This window comes from Rissa tridactyla, chromosome 4, assembly GCF_028500815.1.
Source record: "Rissa tridactyla isolate bRisTri1 chromosome 4, bRisTri1.patW.cur.20221130, whole genome shotgun sequence".
Classification (NCBI taxonomy): domain Eukaryota; kingdom Metazoa; phylum Chordata; class Aves; order Charadriiformes; family Laridae; genus Rissa; species Rissa tridactyla.
The window spans coordinates 2561100-2581498 of record NC_071469.1 but is presented as its reverse complement, the minus strand read 5'-3'; the positions used below and the strand labels follow the sequence as shown (position 1 = coordinate 2581498).

Here is a 20399-nt window from a genome sequence, read left to right as displayed (position 1 = left end):
GTAGCTGTTAGGGTAGTCTCTGGAGAGTGATGTTGGAGTGCAGTCATCCAGACCGTTACATCGCACAAGGGTTCGCTTGCCTCCTTGTTTGCTGGCTGGCTTTGTAATGCTGTCCAGATAAATAGACATGTATTTCTTCTGGAAGAATTTCTGGTTCAAATAAACACCACACCTGGCCATTTGCAAGCTTTATATTCACCTTAACTTTGCAATCAAGTGTTCTTGAAGTAAAGATGTCTCTTGCACAGGACATTTATATAAATCCTGCTTCTCTCCTAAGCTAATATTTCTCATATATGTTCTTATTTCTTACTAACTCGTTCTTACCATTGCACGTTGACAGCACAAAAGAAATACCGCAACTGTGCGATAGACTGTTATCTCTTAGACATCTGCTGCACAAATCTGAAACAAGAAGTAAACCAGGAAATTACTTCAAAAATTTAGAAAGGCTTGTGGTTAGTCCTCACTGTTTTACCAGGTTTTACTGAGACAATGCAAAACACAGAAGCAACCCTTTATCTCAGGAATTAAGTTCTTCTAAGAATTCTTACTGAAGTGTAGAGGAGCCCACTGTTGTGTTCAGTAACACCTTCCAGAAACTATGGTCGAATATTTGCCCAGCAGCACCCGAAAGTGAGATGTCAAAAAAAACCCCTGTTGTTCACCCCCAAAAGCATAAAAAAAAAGTATCTATTTTTAATATATATACCTATCTATATAATTTCGTGTATATATCTAAAGTTATAAGCCCTAGCTTGTGCTGGGAACACCTCGTAACCTTGAATCCTACTTAAGTCACACTGAGGTGTAAGACGGGTGCAGGTGTTTATAGGGAATGTTAAGTGAAGAAATAGAAGTGCTTCAATTACTTTTGGACGGAATCAAGCAGTTCTCTTCCTTCCTCACTCAGCTGATTTGGTGGTTTTCTGCTGGCAAGGTAGGGATTAGGGTCTCTTGTCTCATTGTAGCTCCTCAGGTGGAGACCCTGAGCTGCTATAGCTTATCACCCTGTGACAGCTTTGACTGGCACTGCACTGGTTTGGTCTTTCATCCTCATGTTTCTTCTTTTCCCTCTCCCGAGAGTAGGTGTACCAGCTGTTTCCCATGGGAAACATGCTTCTTCCCTTGTGTGGGTGTGTAAATATGCTCTGTTGGGGGAGGAGTTGTCTTGCATACCGGAATAGTTCCTCAACAGTTCTTTTTTCTTTTTTCTATTGACACAAGAAATTGTGCCTCCAAATGCCTTCTTTGGCGACTCCTTAATTTTTTACATTCAGCAAAGTGTCTTTCATTAGATGTATGATTCTGTATTAGTCTAAACATTAAAATAAAAAAACCTGAGAGCTGAAAGATAGAGGAGATGGTTGGGAGGATGGCATCAGTGATAGGTGAAGAAGATAGAATTATAGAACAGTTTGGGTTGGAAGGAACCTTTGAAGATCATCCAGTCCAAACCCCCCTGCCCTGGGCAGGGACACTTTTCACTAGATCAGGTTGCTCAAAGCCCCATCCAACCTGACTTTGAACACCGCAGAATGGATTTGTTGCACTGGCAGGGGAAGGGGAGAAGGTCCCTCTCCTGTTACCTGCATCAGCAAATGACCCAACTATCACCTAATGTCAGGTTTTTATTTGCAAACCCATGGATTCAAGACACCACAATGGGGTTCTCATAAAAAGGCATTCACTGCAAGCAGAAAGTGCCCTCTGTTTCCAGCAGCAGGTGACCACAGTCCTCTCTTTCCCAGCCGAATGGATCACAGACCAGATGGAGTTCATCTGGAAGCTTATACCTGAGTAATGGAATCCTCCACCTGGACAACATTTTCAGTATTTGTCATAGTATTTATTTAAACACTGGTGTTTCAGTTAGTGCTCAGGAGCCCCAGGTCTGAGCCTGCACCAGTTGACAAGAGAACAGAAAGGGAATGCTGGCTTGTCACAGAGTTCACAAAGTCTTTCAAATTAAAAGATGAACCTTCAGTGTCTTCCTAATTACAACAGGAACTAACAGCAAGCTCTTCTTCGAAAGGCAATCCTGGGGGAACTTTCACAAAAGGGATCATGTGTTTGATTTTCTCCGATCCTTTGGAAATGTTACCACAGCTCTACACCTTGCCATTTTCACTTCCCACTTTCCTACTCCACAGTTTCCTCATGGCACTCTTCACCTCCCCGTTTCTTAGCGTGTAGATGAGTGGGTTCAGCATGGGGGTGATGACAGTGTAAATCACTGCCACGCTCTTGTCCTCCGACAGATTGCTGGACGGACGGATGTAGATGAACGTGCATGGCCCGAAGAACAGAATCACCACCGTGATGTGGGACCCACAGGTGGAGAGGGCCTTGTACCGCCCTTCAGATGTTTGACTTTTCAAGGAAACCAGGATGACAATGTAGGACATGACCAGGATGATGAAACAGCTCAGAGTTATCATTCCACTGTTGGCAACGACAATGATGCCCACAGTGTAGGTGTTGGTACAGGCCAGTTGTAGGAGGGGGTGGACATCACAGAAGTAGTGGTCAATTTTGTTAGGGCCACAGAAGGGGAGCTGAGTGGTTAGAAGAGTCTGCACGATGGAGTGCAGGAAGCCTCCTACCCACGAGCCGATGACCATCCGGCCACACACACGCCTGGTCATGACAGCAGTGTAGTGGAGAGGTCTGCAGATGGCAACGTAGCGATCGTAGGCCATCACTGTGAGGATGAAGATCTCTGTGCAGCCAAAGAAATGGACCCCAAACAGCTGCGCTATGCAACCCACAAAGGAGATGGTTTTATTTTCAACAAGGAAGTCGGCAATCATTTTGGGAGCTGTGACGGAAGAGTAACAGATATCTACAAAGGACAGGTAGCAGAGGAAGAAATACATGGGGGAGTTCAGACGTTGACTCCTAATTACAGTGATAACAATGAGCAGATTTCCTGCCAAAATAATCATATAGAAGAACAGAAACACCACAAAAAATATTTTCTGCACCCCTTGATTCTCTGAGAAGCCCAGAAGAATGAATTCCTTCACAGTGCTTGCATTCTCCATGTTAATCAGTTGGGCATCGATATGCAATATACAGCCTAGGCACATGGAAAAATAAAGACAAATGATTCATCAGGTTTTTTCATTATTAATAATGAATTCTTTATCAGAAGTGCATACAGACTGAGAAATATATAGGATTAGTATTAAGTTTATGAAGTGGTTTTCTTGTTTGGTTTCTTTTTTCTCCCCCTCCACCCCCACAGGTGTTTAATTCTCCCTGCATGAGGCTTCAGCCATGGCTGTTACCGCACTGAGACAGCTGCACACTGTGATATGGCCCTCCATCCCCGTCCTCCAGGATTTTAAAGGACTGGATCTATGGCTGGTGTACTAAGAACAAAGCCAGAGCATTCACCTCAAGCACCGCAGGGACGACAGATGTTTAAAAGCATGTTTGCCCTCCGTGTAGACCACGTCCATGATAACAATCTTCGTTATCTTAAACAATCTTTGTTATCTTAAAGATACACCTGGAAGAACACGTGGAAGTATTCCAGGTGAACACCTGGAAGTATTCCTTGGAATGCTGTTTTATTTTATAAGCAAAAATTATCTTGTTCAGAGAAAATGAAATGAAACCACTCACAGAGAAAAAGAGAATCTCTTGTGCATGTACATTTTGAAACACAAATTTGCAGCTTCATGAGCTGAACAATGAGTTCTGGGGAAATTATCTGCCCTGGTGAAAACAGCAAAAAATTTCACATATGACTTGCTCTAGTATTTAGCTTGCTCTAAATCTCAGCAATGTTCCTTTGAGAGGAAGGAAGAAGCAAAGGATCTTTTCAGATCTTCTGTCACAGCGGCGTATGAAGTTTACTTTATGCCGATTTGTGACACGCTCTGGGGATATTCTCGAGGGTTAATTTCTGTTTCGTGCAGCCAGTCTGGCTGGCGGTCAAAGTCTCTCTATTGGCAGAACAGCTAAACTAAGCCCCTTTACAGAATCCTTTCTTTTTCCATTTACTAAGAGGAGCATAAGTAAATTAGCATCACCAGCGTAAAGTTAACTTCAGAGAATGATCCTTTTTGTCCCCTGAAAGTAGCTCAGAGCTTTCCGTAATGCCATCCCCATTTTTTTGTGTGCTATGCCTGAACTCCTTATATCTAGGTGTTTCTACACCTCTACAGTTTCTCTTTTCAGATATGGTCACATTCCAGTGTGAATGTGGGGCTGCTTTAGTTTGGTCTTTTCCAACTACAGCCCCTGGAGCAGTACGTGTCACTAGTAAATAAATATATCTTTAAGAAGATTTAGTCCTTAACATTACCAATTTGCTACTATGCACCAAGATATCAGAGTTGATTTGGTCAAAGAAGCCTGGAAACCACTAGATTAAACTCTTTACAAAGTTTAACCAAAAATGGGCACCTCTTAGAAACAAATTATCAGCTGTATGGGATTCATCCCAGCATCAAAACATTTCCAGTCAACTACTGTTAAAAATCACCATTGCAAGCCCTGCCCAATGACAACACAAGCAGTTCTCCGTTTGCGCCGGTGATCTGAGCAGATGCATGAAATGATTCATTCAGTTAATTCAAATTATCTAGCGCCAATTTAAAATGACAGCAACGTCAGAAAGTCTTGTGCAGGCAAAAACTGATTAAGCATCCGCAGGAAACAGTGAAATGGAGAAAAACCAAAATTGCTCTCAAACCCACAAAGTAAAGCCTAGAGAGGAAGTTGGGAAAGTCAGGGACTTTTACTGTGCTTACGGCTGTAGTAACAGTAGGTAAAAGATATTCAAGAAGGGGATAAAATTTACATGGATAATTTGTTTTCTGATATATCTCCAAGAAAAACAGATCATCGAATGGTTTGGGTTGGAAGGGACCTTAAAGCCCACCCAGTGCCACCCCCTGCCCTGGGCAGGGACACCTCCCACCAGCCCAGGTTGCTCCAAGCCCCGTCCAACCTGGCCTTGAACCCCTCCAGGGATGGGGCAGCCACAGCTTCTCTGGGCAACCTGGGCCAGGGGCTCACCGCCCTCACAGCAAAGAATTTCTTTCTAATATCTAACCAAAATCTCCCCTCTTTCAGTTAAAAACAGGTCCCCTCATCCTATCACTCGGCTCACTAATAACACCTCTAGGTACTGGAAGGGGCTCTAAGGTCTCTCTGGAGCCTTCTCTTCTCCAGGCTGAACAACTTTTCTGCCTTTGTAGGACAATTCATGACCAGCCTAAGGTGTCTACTTAAAGATGTGATGAATTACATGCTGGAGGTGCCTATTTCTTTCTGTTGGCTCTGAAAGGATGACTAGAATGACTAAATCAGTAGAGGATTCCCACAAGTTACGTCTTGCTTTTCTACAAGTATCTTTTCAGGGAGAGACTAAAGGTATATGTGATATAATGCAATCAATTGCAAAATAAAATAAATACAACGTGGACTGGTAACGCTTCAAAAAGGAAGAGAAATTGCACCACCTCCTTATTGCAAGCATTCTTCCCTAAAATCTCAGATGGCTAATGGGAAACAAAATAACAAAGTAATCTAATCTGGGACTACAGAACTAGCTCTGTGTGCGGTTCCAGCCAAAGACAGCCACAGCTCATTGATCGCTTCCGTAAAAATTTCTCTTTGCATTTTCACATTTGTTCAAGAAGAAGGGAAAGAAAAGCAGAAAGGAAATCAGGAAAAGAAGAAAGGAAACAAAAACAGAAAAGAAAGAATCCAGAGAAACTGGAAAATTTACCTCCTTCGTGTTGATCTCTAAGTTTTTGAGTAAGGGCTGTATGATTTTATCTCCTCAACACCTGCCTTCCCTGGTAGGAATGAGTTAGAGCACAGAGTCTTTAGAGAAGATAGAACGGCTTCTGGAAAGCTTCCAACACTCACTTATGAGGTGCTGTATAATCCCATGTGATTTAATTTCTTGCTTTTCTGTGTCACAGGCGTATCTTGGTATTTTCTGCCCGTGTGAGAACTGTTTTGATGGGCTGTCTGGATAGCGTCGCGTGGCCTGGCCTGGGTGCACCGAAGGATGCATTCACAACCCAGCAGCAGAAAGAAGGCTAAGAAAACTGTTTAAGTAGCAGTCCGTAACCTTCTCCAAGGAAACCTCCCACCTGAAGGGCGCCTGGGGCTGGAGGAGGGAGGCGCAGAGGCTTAAGGAAAGGATGGCATGAAAGGAAGGGGTGACGGGGGAGAGATTAATTCTGTCCTCACTGAAAAGTTCAAGCAAACACATCTTGAAAAAACAGCCATCAGTCTGTGATAATGGTATTATGAAAGCATTTCAGCATTTCTCCAGTAGAAATAACAGCCAATGCATTAGCGGAATATTAAACTGGACAAGCATGTACCGTGACCCAGACCGGTTAACCCTTTCCAGACTCCTTCAGTAAGCCACGCTTTATGGTTTTCCCAAGTGTAGAGCCCCATTAGACCCACTGCTTTGGCTTTATAGCATTGTGAGTAATAAAACAGTACTTCACGTCTTTGTGTATTCCAAAAAGAAAACATAAACCACAAATCTTCATTTTAAAAAAGACAGAGAGCCTTCATCTTAAAAAAGACGGGGTGCTTATGCTTAAGTTTTCACAGAGACAGAAGATGGCTGGGGTTACTTCTTGATGACCCTTCCAGTCCTGTTTTGCATGAAATTTCATCACTGGCAATCCAGTGAATAAAGCCTCTTGCAAGAACTTGCATCTTCTTGCAAAGGTCAGCGAATTGCAGTGAAAAAAAGTGAAAAAAATCCTTCTTTCACAAATGAGGAAGCCGAGGGAGGAAGTCAGCTCTTTTATGCCTCCAGAAGTCAGCTGAGTTGAGTCTTTGTCACTCTGGGCTCTCCTATGGAAAGAAATAGACCTCTCCAGAAATTTTCTCACCTGATCTACCTCAGACCTGATTTTAGGATGGGATTAGGTCTAAAATAGACATCTAGAATTTGAACAAAAGTTGCGCCCAAAGAGTTACAGTCAATGGCTTGATGTCCAAGTAGAAATCAGCAACGAGTGGTGTCCCTCAAGGGTCCATAGTGCGACCAATACTATTTAATATCTTCATCATTGATATAGACGATGGGTACAAGTGCACCCTCAGCGAGTTTGCAGATGACACCAAGCTGAGTGGTGCAGCTGATACTCTTGAGGGAAGGGATGCCGTCCAGAGGACCTTGACAGGCTTAAGGAGTGGGCCCATGAGAACCTCGTGAAGTTCAGCAAGGCCAAGTGGAAGGTCCTGCACCTGGGTCGGGGCAATCCCTGCTATGAGTACAGACTAAGGGGTGAAGGCATTGAGAGCAGCCCTGCAGACAAGGACCTGGGGATACCGGTGGATGAAAAATTGAACATGAGCCAGCAATGTGGGCTTGCAGCCCAGAAAGCCAACCCTATCCTGGGCTCCATAAAAAGAAGGGAGACCATCAGGTCAACAGAGGTGATTTTCCCTGTCTGGTGAGACCCCATCTGGAGTACTGCATCCAGCTCTGGGGTCCTCAGTGCAAGACAGACACAGATCTGTTACAGTGGGTGCAGAGGAGGGCCACGAAAATGATCCAAAGGCTGGAACACCTCTCCTATGAAGAAGGCTAAGAAGAGAAGGCTCCTCAAGACCTTCTTGTGGCCTTTCAATGTATATATGGGGCTCATAAGAAGGACAGAGAAAGGCTTTTCAACAAGGCCTATAGTGGCAGGACAAGGGGCAGCGGTTTTTAACAGAGAGTAGACTTAGATTGGACACAAGGAAGAAATTATATTGGACACAAGTAAGAAATGATGAGTGTGGTGAGACACTGGGCCAGGTTGCCCAGAGAAGTTGTGGATGCCCCATCCCTGAAGGTGTTCATAGTCAGGCTGGATGGGGCTTTGAGCAACCTGGTCTAGTGAAAGATGTCCCTACCCATGGCAGGGGGTTGGAACTATATGATCTTTAAGGCCCTTTGCAACTCAAGACATCCTGATTCTATGCAATCTTGCTGTCAAGAAGACCCTCATCTTTCTTAACATCAAGCATCTGCAACCAAAGGTGAATCTAGGAAATGAAACACAATAAAGCAAAAGATATGCTAATTCATGAATCAGCTCAACTCAAACTGCTCTGAAGTCTACTGTGTATTTTTAGCTTCTAACTTATAATAAATAAATAAATAAATAGCCAACAAATAAATTGTTTCATCAACTGCCTGCGACTTTGTTGACATTTCTTGAAATTTAGAATGGCCCAATAACAACCAAAGTAATCTAACCACCTCCTGATATAGAATGCCAGCCATCCATGCACTGAAAATGAAAATCCCCAAATTAATGAGGAGGTTGAATACTGCTCTGGGTGAAAATTGTCCTGTAACTTAAATACCATCTTACGCTGTAGCCTGGAGTCCTGGCCAGGTTAATAAGGGTTAACAGTAGCCACTATAGGAAACACAGAATTGGGTAAGAAAGTAAAAACAGTCTTACAATCTTTGGGAAAGGAAGAGGAACAACAAACGACAGAAGCAGATAAAGATGAACCATCGGGTATCTGGCCTGCTAAGCTAATTTGGGCCAGATCTGCCAGTTTCCCTACCCACTGACACACTTGGCAGCAATTTCGCTAGCGTCATACTCATGTCCCTTTGCTTCCCTAGCCAAACGGACTAGCAGAAGTGACTTAATGCACAAACCTAAATCAAGAGTCGATGATATCTCCTGTTGCAAAATAGTTCCCTCTAAGGATGTGCTTACTGCCAGGAAAGAAGAAAGGTGTTTTCTCCATTTTCACTCCACTTACTTTGGCACGTGGATCTGGACACCACGGTGGTGGTAGCTCATGCACATGGAGGGACTGTGCATGGTGAGAAGATGAGTGAGGTGTTGTGGGTGGATGCTGACAAGGGGCTGTCCTGATAGAGACATGAGGTGGTGAAGAGGTATGAATTTGATGGTGGGCAGGATGGGGCTGAGGCACTCTTTGGTGGGGGAAGTTGTGAAACTGGAAATGGAAGGTACAAGGCTGGAGCCTGTCTTGAGGGATTTTGTGAAATTGGAAGTGCCTGAGGTGTGGTGAAGGACTGTGCCGAAAGACAGTGTGAAGTGGCAGGTAATACTGTGTGAAGTTGCGTTGAAAGAGCTCCTGACATCAGAAAAGGGCACTGCGTACTGAAGGCAGCACAAGCAGAGGTTGTGCAACTGTAGCTGCTGAGGTGTGGTAAGGCTATGGAGTTTGGGTGGACCCTCCTTCAGGAAAGGTCGCGTGAAGCCGTGGGGACTAAGTAGGGTGGTAACTTGTGTTGGGAGAGGCTGTGGGTCAGGAGAGGACACTCTGTGGCGATGGGCGTGTTCAGGCCAGTTTGGCAGGGACAACAGGCCCTCGGGGAATGAGAAGTTGTGCTGAGGGATGTTGTGAAATCATCGGCGGGCGTTATGGAAGAGGACTGACAATTTCTCATTCTGTGCAACCTTGAGCAGCAGTAAAGCATCCCCTTCGAGGTCTGTGAAACTGGAGCGTCTCAGGGAGATGAGTCGGAAACAAAGCACCAGTGCAAGAGGCAAGGTATAATTGTGTACACACAGTTCTTGCTTTCTTTGTGGCTGGATGAAGAAGGGAGAAGTAGTAGCATGACAGTGACAGTTCTGTACAAAGAGGGAAGGGGGAAGTGGTTAAAAACTAAGTGCCGATGCATAACAAACTAGTCAGTGATTGGCTGGCTGTCGGATGTCACGTTGAAAAGACCGTGGCTTTTTAAAGTGTCTAACTAGCCCTGCACTACAGTATGACACACGGATTTTATCTGGACCCTATGTCACAGAACTCAGGTGACAATTTTACCTCGCAGATCCATACCAGGCAGCTGCTGCAAATCAGTCACTGAAATTCCAAGGAATCCACAAAAAGGTGAGAAACTCCTAGATGGTATCTTTGACATCGCACTCTGTCTAATGCTTTCTGCGGTGCTTTTGAAGAGATGGTGAGGGGAAGGGAGGAGGGAAAAAAATGGAGGAAAGGAGATCCAACACTTTCTTCTCCTGCTGGTTGGAAACTGGCTATAGGTGAGCATTTGTCTTGATCATTTTCAAGATAAGGAGAGCTTCATTCTGGGGACCCTTCTCCATGAACAAGTGCTATTGAATTGCTCTAAATACACCTCTGTAATACAAGATGCCATTATTCACGGACCTGGCATTAGCAGTTTTGGTCTTAAATGTTCACTTGAGATTAGCCAAGAAAATACAACATCATAACTTTGTGTCTAGTCTAAAGTGTCTTTGTGGTGTCAAGGTTGTTCAGACTGACATCTGCCACAACAACTGCATGGTACTCATCATGCAAATCACAGGAAGGATGGTTAATCTCAAGGGAGAAAAAGAACACCTCGACTCAGTCTGCTGCTGTTTAATGCAAGCTTTCACTAATTAGTTTCGCTAAGGAAGTAGACTCATATCTTGAATGTGTCTTGGAGACGAGAAGAAAACAGTCTTTCTGAGGTCATAAATAAATATATGAGAACTGTGAGTGACTTTTTTGGTATTCTTCTCCATGGTCTACAGAAGTCAGTGACAGAGTCACTTCCATTACAGTGGAAGGCAAAATTATTGATGTTTTGTCATTTTTCCACAGGGCATCCATTACAGCTATATCTGTACCTGGCAATGTGACCAATGACACAGGGCAATGTCATTTAGCATTATGAAATATGCTTGAAAAGCTTAAGTTAGACAGTTAATCACCTACCATTCCTTGAATGCCCATTGGAGAGAGACACGCTTCTGAAGGATGGGGTCAGCTGCCTTCTGGAGGTGACTGCCGCAGGGAGGTAGAACAGCTGCTATGCTGAAACAGGCACCTGGTCAGAAGGCTCAGACAGAGCTTAAGTGACACTCAAATGTTCATGTCCTCTTCCAATCAACTGGAAATTTGCTTCAGATAGCTTGTGGCAGAGGATAGCACTGCACTGGGTCTTCTAAAGGCTAGGAAACCATTTAACAACTGGTTTTCTCCTCACCTCAGACTTGGTTCAAAGAATTAACGGCTGCTCCAGCTGCTTTCTACCCTGCATCAAGGTCTGACAATTTGCTGCCACCCCAAAAGCATGTAGCGAGGAAGTGAGCAAAGTCATAAGGCTGCATCTTTTCAATTTGCTTGCTAGAGATGTTCGGGGAAGAGGCAGCCTTGCAGGTGATGTTGGTCAGGCAGTACGCTGCTCTGCCCAGATGAGGAAAGAGAAGGTGAGTTTGAACTCAGGGATGTTCCTGTTGTGGATTCTGTGCCTTCTGAAGGAGATGATGGTTTTTGTTTTCCATGGTCCCTTTCAATATGTGCTGAAATTATTTCCTTTAGAGACCAGTCGTCTCTAAAGACTTAACGCTAGAAGCACTCAAGGTCCCGTAACAGCTGAGGATGGAATCATCCATCTTCCTATATAAGAGTATGGTGCGGTGCCAGAAGTTCCATGGTTTTGGTCAACCCTAAAGGTTTCACATCCTGCAAGCTTTGGCGAAGTAAAGGGCGGAATTCACCTCCGCCGACTTCAACTGGCCACACGCTAATCCTCTCGCCGAAGCTGGCGCTCTGCAATGTATCTGCAGTCAGCAAAGACAGGCAGGTGACTGCACACCTACCGAAGAGAGCTATCTTAGGATAAAATACATTCCCGTTGGTGGTCCTCATAAACCTCCATTAATTCAAATGGCGGCTTTGAAGGTGACGTTAAATGAGATGTTTGCATTTTTAATGGTGAAAGCCAGATTTAATGGTCCCAGCTGAATTTCCAACCAAGCACTGCTGGCGTATGTGCCTTCCACGGACTAACGCAGCAAGAGTGTCTCCACTGCTCCAGGCCATCAGCTGGCCGAGGAAATTACCTGCATCAGGCATTTATCTTGCCTCTACCCATGCAGTGTATCCGGGGTGCTGAGATGAAACAATAATGATTCAATCTGTCATGTTTCGCTTGTTTATGGAAGTCTGTCTCCATGTATGCCACGGGATTTTACAAAGAGAGAAGAGATTATTCATGCTGGTTAGACTGTTCAATGATTCACATCTGCCTAGCTCGCCCCATTTTGACTTGTTCCTCTCTTCTTTTTAACTATCTCCTGCTGTCTTCCAAGACACTTATTTACCTTCCCACATCAAAATTAACAGCTGGTGGGGAGAGAGGATGAGTCACGCTGTTTGACCTCGCCAGACAAAAAAAAAAAAATAAGGTGTGAAATATAATTTTAACTTTTTTTTCCCCCCACAAGATTCGTATTCACATCCCAGTATCGTGGGGGAAGAAGCGGGGTGAGCTGCCTCAGGGAATGGGATGAAATAATTATTTGAGCCCTTATTCCAACGTCCTGTGAGGGCCAGACATTTTGTCCCACCCATGGTTCTCACAGTTTCTCTCTGAGAAGGAAGTCACTATGGGCTGATCTGCCAGACTGAATTGCTTATTGTCTGTACATAGGGCTCAAGAGAACAAAGCAACCACATTAAACTATACTTTATTAAAATAGAAATCAGTCACCAACATAAAAAACTACCAGCTATTTTAAGTACTCTCTACCATGTTTTCTGGGCATATGCAAAAGACAAAACTCGATCAGCTTTCATGCAGATTAAACTTGTGTGCTGATTGCCTAGAGCTTCCACACACTTTGGACAAGATTTGTCTCACCTAATCCTCGCTACATGAAACAAAGACACCTATCCCAGAGTCGTTAACACTGGGGTTTCTTTTCATTCAGACCAGAGGTACTTTTCAGACATGATTAATGTAAGCTATAATTGCTTGTTAAGGTATTTGTTTCCCAATACTGACTGCAAAAAGGACGTTCTAGAAATGAATTTTAAAAAGGGAGAGATAAATTGCAATCTGACTTTTCCTACAGGCCGTGTGTAGAATTTGGCCTTAGAATCAGTGCTTTGAACAACGCTTTGTGCTCGGAGCCTAAACACAGCAATCCCTCCCTAAATCAAGCTTGGGTTACAACGAGCTGGAGCAAGTCCAGAAACACCACCAGGACACCATGAGGGAAAGTCACGCTGGAGTTACCACCTCTCTCCTCTCTCCTTACAGGTCTCCCTGAAATCGCTCATTATGAATACTTCAACGGCACAAATCTTCCTTCCAACTGCAAGCAGCCAGGCTAATGGGACTAATCACAGCGGGGCTGTGGGAAAGACAGAGCCATCATATGCTGTCCTCAAGTTCATGGAGAGCTTCTGCCTCATCAGCGCTGCCTGTGGGATGGTGGGAAATGGCATGGTCCTTTGGTACCTTGGCTTCCGCATCCGGAGAAACCACTTCACTGTCTACATCCTGAACCTGGCCGCTGCTGACTTTGGGTATCTCCTCTGCATCGCCATTGAGACGGTTCAGTACCTGATGCAGTTCAACGTGGGAGTGCAGTTTGGGATATTCCTCTTCCTCGACCTTTTCATGTATGGGACCGGCTTGTACCTCCTGACCGCCATCAGCATTGAGAGGTGCCTCTCTGTGCTTTGTCCAATCTGGTGCCGAAGCCACCGCCCAAAGCTCTTGTCCGGCATCATCTCGGGTCTGCTCTGGGCTCTCTCCTTCCTACTGAACACGCTGGGCTATGTTTTGTGTACCCTCCGCCCCTCTGCCAGGAGCTGCCGGCTCATGCTCATCACCATCGGAGCCTTGGACTTCCTCTTCTGCACGCCCCTCATGCTGCTCTTCAGCCTCACCCTCTTCCTTAGAGTCAAGTGCAGCTCCCAAAACTTCCGAACAGGCAGGCTCTTCACCGTCATCATGCTCACCGTCCTCTTCTTCCTCATTTTCGCTGTGCCTCTGAGCGTCCTCATCCTCTTTGACTTCTTGGGTTACAAATTCCTCTACTCCCCGGAGATTGGCTTTGTGCTGTCCTGCGTGAACAGCAGTCTCAACCCCGTCATTTACTTCCTTGTGGGGAGCTACAGGGATCGGAGAATCAAGTTCACCCTCAAGCTGGCATTCCAGAGGGCCTTTGAAGATTCAGCCGATGACAAAGATGAACGGGAAACCCATGACACAATGACTATGTCCTCCTAGTACCCTTCTGTGCCTAACACAGTAACATTGGTCTGGAGCTGAGGGCTGATAGTTTACAAATTGAAGAACTCTGAGGTGTTGGGGAAGGTTTATCCCACCTAACCTTCGATATCTTCATTATAGATCCCTACCTTTTAGCTAGCGATTTTAAGCTCCATCTGTGGTTGGTGAAAACACATAAGCACCTGGACCACAGAATTTGTCTGACCTGTATTAGGACCACATTAGAAGTGCCTATTTCATTTCAGTGGCCATTAAATTATTTCAATTTGATAAGAAGAAATGTCTTGGTGTCTGCCTTTCATCAAAGGAATCCCGCTCAGAATTTGCAGCTCACTCAATAAATCTCTGTATTTCAGAGCGCAACAATATCGAATGCATAAATTCTCAGTCACTTTTTACTCGGATCTCTGAAAATGAGATGGGAACCAATCCTCTTGTTGAAATGAGTCATGAGAGTTGTGATGTAGTAGAAAAGGGCTCCAGCCCCTACCAACTTGCCTTACCACTTTATGTACTGACTTGCACGCTCCCTTTTCTTGTGTTTCAAAGAAATATAGGGCTGGAGTTGCATATTAATTTAGCTTCCTTCAGTCTGGGACAGAGTATCTGCATCTAACTACAGCATGTATTGAGGTATTATTTCTTCCTTTAAGAAGGACAGATGATAAGAATCACGGCTTCTAACATCTCCTCTACCAACAGAAATACATTCAAGGATAGGGAAAAAATAGGAAATAGAAGAAAGGAAATAAATACAATTTTCAACAAGTTATTCTCTATACCCAATCCCTTGAGATGCAAGATATGATTATTTGAAGTGTCGTACTATCAGACTACGTAACATTTGCTCTTTTAACCTAAATTGACAGAAAAGGGCAATGCAGGTAATTTTCTTTGAGAAACCTTACAGATTTCCTCCTCATGCCTTCATCTGCAAATATTTTCCTAAAGGGAAACTACATTCTTCTATTGTCTATTGTGGTTTTTTTCTGTTCATTCATCTTTTTATTAATTTTGAAATGCACCACTTAAAAAAATAGGGGTTCACCCTAATGTCTGTAGTTGCTTTTTGCTTCCTGTTTACAATTCCTGAAAGCTGAAATTTGAGTTCCATTTCTACTATTCTTTAATTTTTAATGGTATTGTTATGCAATGCACATATAGTTGATTCAGATTAGGTCTATGTCATCAATTATCTTTAGTAAGGTTTTTTTTTCCTTCTAGCTTCTACTGCTGAGGGGAAGAGAGCATCCATTTATCAGAAAACATGTTAAAAATGTTTTCCTTTTAATATCTGTAATCATTTTATCATTGGGAGAACCGAAACATTTCCGTTATTATTAAAAATGTCAAAAGCCTTTTTTTTTTTAAAAGGAAAACAAATTGTATTTTAAAACATTATTGTGCTCAGAAGAAGCCGTCAACTGATAAAAACATATGAATATAAACTGTGAAAAACTTTCCATCCTGGCAGTTTGTCCTTAAACATACCCACCAGGAAGACACGCGGCATTTAATATGAACACATTTTACACATCACATTAATGTGAACACTTCACATCCAACCTTGGACACTTAAAAGGTGCTGCTTGCATATAAACCACCATCGTAGACACCCTCAATCATCCATGGTAAAAGACAAGCATTCTCAGCGGTGGCGTCTGCCAGATGTTCGCAGCGTATCTCCTGTGGTCCAAAAGAAGTCGGTGATGGGATCTGCAAGGAGATGGGGATCATTTGCAGGATTTTCCACCCTGAACTAACACCAAGACAATCAGCCCAGCCTGAGAGTGAGAATGTCCTCAGCATCTGAGCTAAGTTTGTCCTCCAAGTTGCTCGGTATCTTTCTGGAAGGATGTCAGAGCATCCAGAAGATCAGTGGTCATGCATGAGAAGGGTATATTCCTCAGGGGCCACCATCCAGAAAAAAGCCCACATTTCTGCTTCCCAGCTGAAAGGATACAGGCAGCCCAGGCCACAAGTGTTGAGAGTGCTCCTCAACATGGTCCATGTGCCAGCGGCATGTGATGCCTGCGACGGATGGTGTCATCTGTTGCCCAAGGGCAGCAAACCTAACTCCGCTCCTCTGAGGAACTCCTAGATACCAGAGTCTGAAATCATCTTTATTTTCTCACTGATCTCAGCAGAAGGCACATACCTTACTGTTGGTATTTCTGCAGTGCAGTAAAGGCCTGGAGGAAGGGATGTGTATGGGCATGTGGATGCTTCAGAACGGTCCAGTTTTTCCACCACATGCAGGAAAATGAAAGACTCTCCGGTTCCTTCATTTGGTTCCCTTTCCCAAGCCCCTGTCCCCCAGAAGTTATCCCCACCCTCCCCTTCAAGCAACTATCCCATTCTCCATTCCAAGAGCTTCTATCACAACCAGCCCTCTTCTCTCCCTCACCCCAACCTACCTCACACACACCGCAAAGAGCAACCTTCCCCTCGCAGCCCTCACTAGCATCAGCTGCCAAATTCCTTCTCTTGCGCCTTTCATGGAGGTGTGGCTTCATGCCGCAGGAAGGAAGGGGCAGCAGGTAGTAAGAGAAGGCTACGTCCTCTTCAGAAGGGGAGAATCAAGCTCAGCTAACTGGGGACAGAAGCAGGGGCAAGTACCTCTAGACAGGTATCTTTTGCACTATTTAGGTGTTGCACCAGCTCACAGTCAACAACCCACAAAGCAACTTGGGATTGGGCACAAAGAAGAGCAGAGAAGGTACAACAGGGCCAACAGGTCTTGGCAGGCCTTGCTGGTGGGACCCACGGTACGTTATGGAATCCCCACTTCAGGCCCTGCAGGTTGTATACTTTAAAAGTTTAACTGCGGAAAACATAGTCACTCATTCCTACCCAGGCCAGAAAAAGACAGCACGTCAAAGCAAGCGTCCATAGGCAAGAAGCTGTAGATAAAGGACTCGGTCTGATCCTAAGCTCTGTTTGATTTGAACTAAGAGAGGTGACAAAGTCAGGTAATCGCAACATCACAAAATGTGGATCGTGTCTGCTCAAAGAAAGGCAACCCCTGACTGCGGAGGTGGGGAAAGATCCTTGCTTCTTCACAGTGTGACCCCTGAAGACTGAGGGGCGTTTGTCCCCTGCAGCCAACGCCTGCCCATTTCAAAACTTGCAGAGCCACATCCTTCACAGGCCTTTCTTCCTGTCCCTTTTATAAGTGGCACACAGCCAGCTTATTTCCCGTCTGCAGTATTTCTGTTAATTGCTGTGAATAAATTGCTATGTTTACTACCCTTCTGAAGTCCCTTTCAGTGCAGCCTCTTGAAATGCTTTATTTCTCTGGGGTCAGAGGTGAGCAATGAATCATCAAGGCGCTGTAAGAGCCCGGCTGCAGTTTGGAGAGGCTCTGTCTGTCAGCAGGAGGAAGAAATAGGCACCTTTTTACACAGACTGTGACAGAAAGAAGTCTCAGAAGCATCCCAGCGTGGAAGGTGAGGTCTGATCGTGTCCAGAAAGGACTACTGATGCCTAGCACCCAGGGGAGGAGGCCTCATTGTCTGATCTATCTCCCCCAGCCCAGGTGCATTGGACAAGCTGTTTTTCTCCTTGGGGTCTTGGCAGGATTTGGGGTGAGGCATTGCTCGGGAAGTAGGTTTTGAAGGAAACATTGGGAAAAGGGATACTGCCCCCCAGACTAATCCAATCTAAACCAAGTCTGATTTTCCAAGAAAGACGAAATGAAATAGAATTCCATTCCTCTGAGAACTTCCCACTACCTGTACTAACCACTCATTTATACATCCCTAGCATAACAGCATTTCGCCCCAGTACAAATACACGAAGAGCCTTTCACAGATGCAAGCAACATCCCAGACCATCGCTGACAATAGAAACCCCAGCAGGTAATTTTCTCCCCACCTACTGTAGGAGCAACCAGAGAAGTGGAGCAGAAACGTGAGATTGCTTCACAACATAAAAGAAACCTGTTCTCATCTGCTGCTGACTTCATCCCATCCTCACCCTCCGCACAGTGATAAACGCTCCTTCCTTAAGGCAACTGTTTCATTACATCACAGAAGACACACACTGAATCTGCAGACTGAAACATCTTCCCCGTCTTTTCCACACAAAGTGTTTCCCAGAAGATCCAATGGGATAAATTAGACACCAAGAGAAAGACGCTCCAGAGCTGATGCCAGATCCCAGCTTCTCTGAGAGCTCAGTTCAGCAGCACAGGGCAGAAGGTAAGCATTTGAGGACGGGGTTCAGCAGTGCCTCACCATCCACACGTTTTGCGGTGGGTTTTGTCTCTGCTGTGCCATTTTCCAGTCCTCTCTCACAAGCGCACACACACGCAGTCACTATGAAGTCACGGCCTCCCCATCTGCTGCTCTGTCTGTAAGTAGCAACGTTTTCATCTGCTTCTTTTTCTTTACTCTGCTGAATGGGCTCATTCTTTCTTCTTCTGCATGGATGCCACACTTTAGCCAATCTCCACCTCTCCAAACTCCTGCATGATTTTGGCCGTCCTCAACATTTTGCATCTTGCTGTTACCTACACTGATAGTAACCACGCATGCCCCTTGAAAGCTATCTGTCCCAAGTCACAAAGCTGTAAGAATAAAAGCAATGTGTCAGTCACTAAATGTCCTCTGTCTCTTCTCTGATCCCAAGAGAAACAGAAAGTAGAGATGTATTTGATTTGGGGTATTTCGTCATGGCTGAGGAGCTCACAACACTTATTCCCCAAAGCAACACAAGCCAAGCCCATGGGACTAATCACAGCGGGGCTGTGGGAAAGACAGAGCCATCATATGCTGTCCTCAAGTTCATGGAGAGCTTCTGCCTCATCAGCGCTGCCTGTGGGATGGTGGGAAATGGCATGGTCCTTTGGTACCTTGGCTTCCGCATCCGGAGAAACCACTTCACTGTCTACATCCTGAACCTGGCCACTGCCGACTTTGGGTATCTCCTCTGCATCGCCATTGAGACGGTTCAGTACCTGATGCAGTTCAACGTGGGAGTGCAGTTTGGGATATTCCTCTTCCTCGACCTTTTCATGTATGGGACCGGCTTGTACCTCCTGACCGCCATCAGCATTGAGAGGTGCCTCTCTGTGCTTTGTCCAATCTGGTGCCGAAGCCACCGCCCAAAGCTCTTGTCCGGCATCATCTCGGGTCTGCTCTGGGCTCTCTCCTTCCTACTGAACACGCTGGGCTATGTTTTGTGTACCCTCCGCCCCTCTGCTAGGAGCTGCCGGCTCATGCTCATCACCATCGGAGCCTTGGACTTCCTCTTCTGCACGCCCCTCATGCTGCTCTTCAGCCTCACCCTCTTCCTTAGAGTCAAGTGCAGCTCCCAAAACTTCCGAACAGGCAGGCTCTTCACCGTCATCATGCTCACCGTCCTCTTCTTCCTCATTTTTGCTGTGCCTCTGAGTGTCCTCATCCTCTTTGACTTCTTGGGTTACAAATTCCTCTACTCCCCGGAGATCGGCTTTGTGCTGTCCTGCGTGAACAGCAGTCTCAACCCCGTCATTTACTTCCTTGTGGGGAGCTACAGGGATCGGAGAATCAAGTTCACCCTCAAGCTGGCATTCCAGAGGGCCTTTGAAGATTCAGCAGATGACAAAGATGAACAGGAAACCCATGACACCATCAATATGTCCTCTTACATTTCTCCCATTTTTTGCCCAATCACCTTTCCAAATGGGAATACAAGGAAAAAGAGAGGAAGAACATAAAGATTCCTTTGAAGCTCTACACCCTAGATCCTGGGGGTGGAGGGAAAAGTGAATATACGAGTCTAATTTAGAGCTATACCAAGCCATGTTGCTAGCCCCATATCTTAATCCTAATTTCAAATGCATGTCTGTTTATTTAGGCTGCTCCATGGTAAAGCATGAGAAGTGTCTTTGTGACTAGCTTGCTTCACTTACTGCCACTCTCTTTGGGTGCGAAGTTTAATAAACAGCGTTTTAAAATGGCTCTGCCTGGTCTTTGTTTGCTTTTGTCTCTCCCCTGTCACTCTAGAACCAACATTTCAGCTCCTTTTCCACCAACTTTCTCACTTCTAAAGCCATTGCATATTTCACATCTTGTCAAAAATGTCTTTTCAAAACTAATTACAAAACCAATTATTGTTTGCAATAAAGCATTAAAGCAATCTCCCTTCACACCCTACCCCCCAAACATTTATTCTTTAAAAAGAAACAGAAATCATTTGTTCAAAAAGAAACACGGAAGCAAGAATACCCACAATGTGTTGGAGACCAGGAGAGCTACGTGGAAGCTATACATCTCTGTTCATGTGCTCCTCCCCAGGTGTCTGCCACCAGGGGACTCACCAGAAGGAGCCTGCCAAAACCACCCCAGCCACAAACTGGACACCTTCTCTGAAAAAAAGGGGGGGATACAGA

General features: G+C 45.0%; 3 protein-coding genes across 3 annotated transcripts in view; 2 read left to right on the top strand and 1 right to left on the bottom strand.

Annotated features, from left to right (window-relative positions):
- Positions 1-2111: 2111 nt before the first annotated feature.
- The window catches only part of LOC128908158 (olfactory receptor 4S2-like), a 28528-nt gene continuing 10240 nt past the window's right edge, over positions 2112-20399 (bottom strand). The window contains exon 2 of the mRNA XM_054197789.1: positions 2112-3082. Coding sequence (XP_054053764.1) covers positions 2112-3047 — 936 coding nt within the window. The 5' untranslated portion in view covers positions 3048-3082. The remainder of the gene's footprint in view (positions 3083-20399) is intronic.
- LOC128909414 (proto-oncogene Mas-like) lies at positions 9760-17262 on the top strand. The gene is made up of 2 exons (XM_054201063.1): positions 9760-9873; positions 13043-17262. Exon 2 carries the CDS (start codon positions 13064-13066, stop codon positions 14018-14020), a length of 957 nt encoding a protein of 318 aa, XP_054057038.1. The 5' UTR covers positions 9760-9873; positions 13043-13063; the 3' UTR covers positions 14021-17262.
- LOC128909413 (proto-oncogene Mas-like) lies at positions 18699-19849 on the top strand. Its single transcript, XM_054201062.1, has one exon. It carries the CDS (start codon positions 18699-18701, stop codon positions 19722-19724), a length of 1026 nt encoding a protein of 341 aa, XP_054057037.1. The 3' UTR covers positions 19725-19849.